This window comes from Malaclemys terrapin, chromosome 13, assembly GCF_027887155.1.
Source record: "Malaclemys terrapin pileata isolate rMalTer1 chromosome 13, rMalTer1.hap1, whole genome shotgun sequence".
In the NCBI taxonomy this organism is placed as follows: domain Eukaryota; kingdom Metazoa; phylum Chordata; order Testudines; family Emydidae; genus Malaclemys; species Malaclemys terrapin.
In genome coordinates this window covers 7521741-7529873 of record NC_071517.1, presented here as the reverse complement: position 1 = coordinate 7529873, position 8133 = coordinate 7521741, and the positions used below count along the sequence as shown (strand labels likewise).

The 8133-nt window shown below is 43.9% G+C and overlaps 1 protein-coding gene across 1 annotated transcript in view; it reads right to left on the bottom strand.

Moving 5' to 3' along the window:
* Positions 1 to 236: 236 nt before the first annotated feature.
* Positions 237 to 8133, bottom strand: part of CACNG5 (calcium voltage-gated channel auxiliary subunit gamma 5) — a 30206-nt gene continuing 22309 nt past the window's right edge. The window contains exons 3-6 of the mRNA XM_054047510.1: positions 7214 to 7300; positions 6249 to 6389; positions 4810 to 4955; positions 237 to 3427 (exon numbers count right to left, since the gene is read on the bottom strand). Coding sequence (XP_053903485.1) covers positions 3170 to 3427; positions 4810 to 4955; positions 6249 to 6389; positions 7214 to 7300 — 632 coding nt within the window. The 3' untranslated portion in view covers positions 237 to 3169. The remainder of the gene's footprint in view (positions 3428 to 4809; positions 4956 to 6248; positions 6390 to 7213; positions 7301 to 8133) is intronic.

Genomic DNA, 8133 nt, shown 5'->3' with positions numbered 1-8133 from the left:
ACAGAGGAGTTGGAGTGAATTAAAAGTAAATTGGAGAATCTACTGCATGGCAGATCACTTCTGAAACTGATAACCAGTTGTTTCAAACACTTCCAGGTAGTATTGTTCAACTGGCACTTATTTTGACAAATGTGGACACAGCTTTTTTTGAGATTATTATTAAAATAAAAACATGTAAATTCTTTCCCCTCATGCACTGTTCTTGGTTAACTGGAAAAAAGAATCTAAGCTGTAAATACCATCAAACTTATTTAATCAATTTATAAACATTGTATCGGTAAAAACAGTTCTATTCTAAATGCTCTCTGTACACTGAGAGTCTAACCAAACATTAACAAGATTGAAAATTAAAGTCTGAAAACTGAACAGTTGGCAAAATGGCAAAGGCATGAATCATTACTCTACCTGATTATAGCCTGGCTCCCTAATAGAGCCCCGGCCCTGCAAACACTTATACACGGAAAACTTTATCACATGGGTAGTCCCATTGACTTCTATGAGATTACTCGTGGGACTTTGATGGAATTTAAGCAGACTCTTCATAACTGTTCTGAAAAGGGATGTTTTCCTGACAACGAGCATATGTGTTTGCAGGCCTATATATATTTGCACATTGCAACACCACACATTAAGAGACGCTCAGCTTTTAAATCCTTCATCTGGACTGAGCAGGTCATTTTCTATTTATAAGTAATGAATATCAAGCTCTAATTTAAGGGTTCTGTTGTTGTTTTTTAATGCTTAAATATGCCTAAAAACAAATCTATTACATAAATATATACATTATTTTTAAAATGAGAAACAGATGCCTTAAGGGAGAGCATATAAAAACGTACAGAGAAATATAACCATATTTACAAATTCTGGAGTGTACAAAATGATGCCCTGGTTTAAAACAAAGCAAATTATCCCGGAGTAAAGGCGACAGTATATACACATTACATTTCTTATCTGGAATAGGTGGATAGTATTAGCCCTGATACTACATCAGATTGGCAACCACAAACCCACATATCTGTGCAGGGGCCCCACAGAACCCAGTGGGCACAGGGCTCTGTGCCATTGGCTCCTGATACAGAACTGGGATCATATTTTGGAATATGTTGTAAATACCGTATATACTCGTTAAGCCGAATTTTTTTAGTGAAAAAGGGAAGCACCAGAGAAGGGGGTCGGCTTATGAACGGGGATAGAGAGGGAGAGGTGGGACACAGCTCCTCCCCCCAACAGAGGCAGCAAGGAGAGGCAGCGCGGGCCAGCGGACACAGAAGGGAAGAGGCGGGGCCAGCGTCTCTCCGCTTCTGGCCACGCTGCTCTCCCCCCAGCCTCTGAAGCAGCCGCAGCTCCAGGACTGGCAGGCTGCAGCCGTGCCGCTCGGCCCCGCCCACAGAGCACGCTGTGGCCGTGCCGCCCAGCCCAGCCTGCTGGAACATGCTGTGGTCGCGCCGCCCAGTCTGGCCCACCAGAGCAGGCTGTGGCCGCGCTGCCCAGCCTATTGGAGCAGCTCCATCCAGGTCAGAGACATCCTCCCCTGGCCCTCCCCAGATAAGGTGGGAAGGGATGGGATGGGGAGAGTGTGGGGGTCCCCGGGCTAGGGGTGGGGTCATGTGGGGCGTGGTCACAGGGGTTACTCCCCTGACTCCCAGCTTCTCCCCCCCAAAAAACATTTCCCCACCAGTTGTTGTCCGGCCCATCAGGGTAAGCAGCTGGTGTGCTGGGACACTTTGTTTACTTAAGTTTACCTCCGTGCCTGTGGACGCTTGAGGTAAACAACTATCTCGGCTCACCAGGAGCTTATCCTGATGGCCCAGGAGCCAAAATTTGCTGACCCCTGAGTTACAGGGTTGGCTTATGAATGGGTTATAAAATTTTTCCATTTTTACTTATCCATCTTGTGGGGTGGGGGTTGGCTTATAAACTAACCAGCTTATAATCGAGTATATACGGTAATGATAAAATAGTACAAGGGTCATTACAAATACATTGTAATGAGGTTGAACGTCAGTGCATTACATTTAGTACAATCAAACTTTAAATTAAAATATAATATACAAAAAACACCTGCAGGATTTTCTTATGCGGACATTTTCTGAGGCCATTAAAACAACAAGAGTAGAAACCATACATTCTGACACTGTTCTTTCAGTAATCTTGTGGTTTTTTACAACAGTACTGTCTATAGATTTTCACCTTCGGTTCCCCAAACTAAATTTAGATATGGACTGATACTCATCTCCTGGTAGCTCTCAGTCCTCCAAGACCAAAGTGTATAACATTGACATTTTCATGAATGACGAGGTCCCCAATGAAGGTACGCTGCAAAATTAATCAAGCTTGAAATAATGTATACTATTTTCTGTAAAATATAAAATTTGCACCAGATCTTCAGTTGGGGGAAATCAGCAGAGCGCCACTGACTTCCATGGATCTATGACAATTTATACCAGCAGAAAATCTGACCGTTTGTTTCAAGAATTTGCCTTTCTGATGTCAAAAGTTTTCAAAGTCATATTGGAGGGAGGTCTAACATGAATGGTTTTTGGACATGATTTGCCAAACGCCCTAAATGAATGTCTTGGCTCCTACAGAAACTCAGTGGGAACCTAACTTAATTATAGACCTCTGAAAATCCCCTGAGGTATAGTTGGGAGGGATGGCTATTGATCATTATGGCCTACTTAGAAATGATACATAGAAATGATGGTCCATCATTGTGAATGTCAAATCAAGATGCAATTTATACTTTTGTAATTAATACCATTACTTAGAAATGTACATGTATCGTTCATGCCAATAAATCTACAGCAAACTGATACGAACACACAAGCTTGTGCCACCTACCATGAAATGCATTTTTGCTACTGGTGGTTCTTTGACATCAAACCCTCTCTAAGCCCAATCCTGGATCTATTCCACATCCAAAGCTACTACTTGTTGGGTGTGTGGAATGGCTGGGGGATCAGGACTTAGATGTATTTCAGATATGCAGGGTAAGTATCATTTAAAAAAACCCAAAAAACTACCACACTCTCTAGGCAATGATTAACACCATTTATGATCATATAAATAGAGGATTGTCCTGAAAAAGTGGCCTAAAAATGACAAACTGAGTCAGGACACAGCAGCTGCTTGCTCTTAATCCCAAGTAGGCAATGGTGTTAATTGCCATTCAACATGGGGAGGAGGACATTTGATCATAATCAGGACATTTGAGCAGGGCAGGGTAGTTACTGTTCATCTGGAGAGATGCATCACTGGAAATATCGGAGGGGCTGCGTCCGCGCACCCAGGCATCGGGGTGCAAGAATTGCCCTGAGTAATCAGAGCAGTTGCTAAGACGGGGGTGGTAGAAGCCGGGGTGGGGCCTGTAGATCTCCTCGGCCGTGTATCGTTTCATGAACAGGTAGACGGACATCACACCAGCACTCTGAAGGGGAGAAAATGAAACAAATGCTACTCACAGAGTAGGGAACTGGGTTGATTTAATTCTAAATGAATGAATGATACTCAGGAGCCGTATTGGCATTGCCAAGGACAAACAAGACTGTGTAGTTATGAAAGAAGCATGGTCTAGTGGGCAGGGCATCAGACTGGGTGCCCGGAGACCTAGTTTCATTCCCTTGCTCTGCAAATGACTCGTGGTAAGACGCTGGTTATAGGGTGGCCATTCCAGTACTTTCAGAAACAGCGTGATGCTGCTCCCACTGGCAGGGCCTCTCTCACGCACAGCACGTGTGAGGTCACACTGCACAGGAAGATACCATTTTGAGGAGCGCATCACCCCACCCACCTCGGCAGGGCCTCTCTCACGCACAGCACGTGTGAGGTCACACTGCACAGGAAGATACCATTTTGAGGAGCGCATCACCCCACCCACACCGGCAGGGCCTCTCTCACGCACAGCACGTGTGAGGTCACGCTGCACTGGGGGACACCATTTTGAGGAGCGCACCACCTCACCCCACCGGCATGGCCTCTCATGCACAGTGCATGCGAGGTCATGCTGCACAAGGGGGTGCCATCTTTAAGAGTGTGCTGGCCTGCCCCCACTGGCATGACTTTGCTTTTAAAAATAGAGTAATACTGGACAAAACCACGTCCAGGTTTGCCAGGACCAAATAGGGAACAAAGCATCCAAAAAGAGGACAAACGGCCTCTCGACTTGGGTAAGTCACTTCTGCCTCTGCTTCCCCATCTGTAACATGGGGACAACCATACACCTGTCATCAAGGTGCTCCTGCTTCTCCTGATTCAACCTACTTTGACCACTGGCATTCAGGGTTTGCACTGGCTGGCAGGAGACACAGGCTCAGTTGACAGCACCAGGATCGGCCCATTTGTTTGTCATTCCATATAGATGTCTATTAATGATAAGGGGCTTCTAGAGAGTCTTGCCCTTTCAAACCCCATCACAATCCCCCTTTTCATAACAACCAATTCCTGACGGATTGGCCCAACAGTCAATATTTTAACTCCTGAGAACAGACCATGTTTCTAAGGTTATGTCTACACTGCCCTACAGTATGGACTACAGGGGTGGGAATAGCAGCGAGCACAAAAGTGCTGCACTAACTCCCCCGTGTGGCCACTGCAGGCGTGAATAAAAGTTTCCTACTTTGCATTAATGGAGTCCTGTTTGAAGAGGACTACGTTAATGTGGACTAGGAACCTTTTAGTTAACATCCACCCCGGGGAGTTACAGGGCAGCCCTTTGGTGCATACTGCTATTCATATCTCTGTAGTTCAAGTTGTGGGGCAATATAAATGTGTCCTTATAGGCACTCCAGAAAGCTCACGACTGACAAGTACCTCTGTGAGAAGGAAAGAGATAGCAGAGAAAGCAAATGACCATCCATATTTATAACTGAAGTAAGTCTCTGAATCCTTGGTCTGGTTCAGCATCTCGTCGTTAATGCTGGATATGTACAGCACCAGCCCCACAACCAGAGATAAACCTGGGAAGGGAGAATGACAGAAGGAAACGTTCTTCAGTAAAGACACGAAGCAGCTCACGGTGGTTCTTCCTTTAAGAGAAAATTGGTATCTAAAATTTAAAATATGTAGGTTGCATTTCAAAAAATTGGGGAAACAGGCTTCTCCCCCATTGAACGGATCAGCGTATTTATGTCATTTTAGTCAAACCATTATGTTCTTAAGCAACACTCTTCTGAGCTACAAGTGATCCGTGTACGAAAATGCTTTAAAGCTCCGCTGTCACAGCTGCTTGTTTAACACTCCTCTAACGCTATGAATAAAACATTGACTTGTCTCATGTAGGAAGATCCCAGCTGACAATTTTAAAGTTTCAAACATCCCCTGAGACTGACTTACCATAAGAAATAAGGGGCCTGGGTTTTTGTTTTTTTTTAAAGAGTCCGATCTTACGGGAGTGATAAATTGTGGATGCAAACTTCTACAGGTCTCATTATACCATTGCAGTCCTAAAGTAGGCTATTAAAGGGCTACCATTTATATGCTGCACTGAATAGTCTTGGAGACCAAGTTAAGAGCCCCTGAAGTTACCGAAACAATAAGCTAAAAGATATTCTTGGAGAATGCTGAAAACTACAAAAAAGAAAATCCTCTCACCACAGCTTTTTTTTCTCACCGGCCTCAAGAATGAGAAGTAAAACAAGGAAAGACAGATTTATCAGAACTAAGGAAAATAGTTTTAGGGTCAAGTATTTTTTTCACCATTATTCCTAGATGTACCTTATGAGATGTAAATACTAATAGATTTTCTTTAGCTCCATAGGTCTGGAATTCCTGAGGTTGAGGCTCATATATTGTGCCAGGCTAAGAGACTGCATGGTATCATATCAAAGATCAAGTGAAGCGGTCATAATTAAAGCTGGTTGAGAATTTTTCTTTCCCTATGAAAATTTTCACATCGAGCTCTTGATGAAAGCCCAAGCATTTTTGATGGAAAAGGTAATTTTCCACAAAATTTCCATTTTGTTGAAAAGCCATTTTTCATCTTAAAAAAAAAAAAAGTTTGATGACAATTTTGACCAGGTCTAGCCGTAATGTGCCACCTCACCATTGATTTCAATGAGGAGTTCTGCTTAAAAATACTATGGCACAATATAGCCCAAAGTAAGGATTTAACAGAGTGTTACTGCCGTTTTACAAATCTGTGGGTTTTTATGGCTGTTATTCCCCTCCCCTCGACGGACAAGGGCTTTCAGAGGAAACAAAAGCAGATGAGACAGCAAGTGCAATGTTAAGATCATTCCAATGAAACTCACCAGACAGAATGAAGAAGATTCCTGATACAAAGGCCAGGATGGTTCTGTGAGGCCGAATGTGTCCAATATTGCTCAGTATAAACCCGATGAACATGAAAAAGAGGCTGACCAAAGGGAAAGGCGTAGCAGAACGAATCATCTCTGATTGTAAAAGGGGGAGGAAAAATGAGAACAGGGTTAGCTCCTCCCTACATAACACCAGAACTGGGCTAGATTGCACAGGCCAGGTCCTTTACATCTCCAATTTGTAGCTTTCTATAGATCTCTCTTTTTCCTTTCCTGTTCTCTCTATGAGTCTCATGTGCGTGCTGGCACCCACCCCCAAACCAACACACCAAATCTTCTTTGATAAGCAGTTGACCGAAGGTGCAATTATGCCTGGCTGAGAACACATCTGTTAATGTTTGTATTCTGAGTGGTTTCCACCTGAAGCCTTATGAATGCACATCCGATATTTTTTGTGGTAGCATCAGAAGTCTTTTCATAAACACTTGTCTTTATCATCTCAAAAACGTACCAAGCACGGTTAAGGTTCACACTTAGAAGTGGCAAAAACAAAACATAGGACTTTACAGTGAGAGCTGTGACATTCCATCCTTAGCTCATCCCACCCCACAGGGGATCTAAATCAGCACGCAATGTCCCAATCTGTATGTGCTGTATTTGTGTACACTCATCTATTCCCAAAAAAGCCACCAGCCTTGACCACTCCAGTGACAGGATGCAGGGCCTGGCTTGTAGCCGCTGTGAGCATCCCAGCATAAGGGGGAGACATAATCAGAGACTTTTGAGCATGTCTGGCATTTCACCAAGTAAAAAGTGTAGTTGTACGTAAGCAACCGGTCGTACATTACAACACAGCACTAACAGGGAATCAGAAGCCTCCTTTTGCATCCTGAGTTCTGAAGTAATTCCTAGTAACCCGTTAGTACTTTAACAGGCTGTAAAGTAAATAAACCACCTACTTAGAACATTGATTGTTGATTCAGACGTCAGCTGGACGTTCATGGGCATGACGTATTCTATAGTAAAACACCGGCCACGCTCCTCACCTGCAGGGAGAAGAGTCTGATTCATGCTTCTCATTTAATTAAAATGTTTTCTTTAATAGAAGGTTGGTTTTTAGATGAATTTCAGTGCATGCAAAAGAAACTTGCTTTTCTGCTGCTCTTTGAGTCATAACTGTTGGCATGTGGTGCTGAAGAAAGATGCCTACTAGCTACTGTATCCTTGAGGGATTGGCTTTTTAAAATGTCGCTGGCAAAAGAGTAATAGCTCAGGGAGTACTGCGAGCTGGTCTCATGTATCAAACACATTCGCTCCACAAATACAAAATTCACATTGTGCTGGTCCTTCTGAACATTTATTGGAGGGCAGTGGAAATGGAAAAACGACAAATCTCAAGCTATGGGAAGTACATGGTAACATTACTGGGTGGAAACAAGGAGGACAGGTGGATGGAGTACTACAGTGTATTTTCCAACAAACTGCATGTAAACAGCTGTCCCTGAATAGGAGAAAGCGCTGAGAGCTAATTGCTAATTGGTAATGGGGGGAGGGCGGTGTTTGACAGACCATGCAATTCTACGTTAGCTAGAGAGGGCTTGGCTTAGGATGCCTTCTGATGAGGCAAACAAAGGTTTTTGTTAATCAAAAACACGATCAATCAAAATGGATGGTCAATCTCCATGGGGCTGCTACTCCCCACTGCACAGGTGGCCAGAAAGTGGGTGGGCAGGAGCAAGGAACAATGGATCCTCAATTTGGCCCCTCCCATTCCACATCCAGTAGCCGGTTACTTCCTGCTGGAGTATGGGGAGAACCAGGGAGAGAATTGTGACTCCGTAATTCCTTCCCTGCTGTGATCCTGAGCAGCACAGCTCTG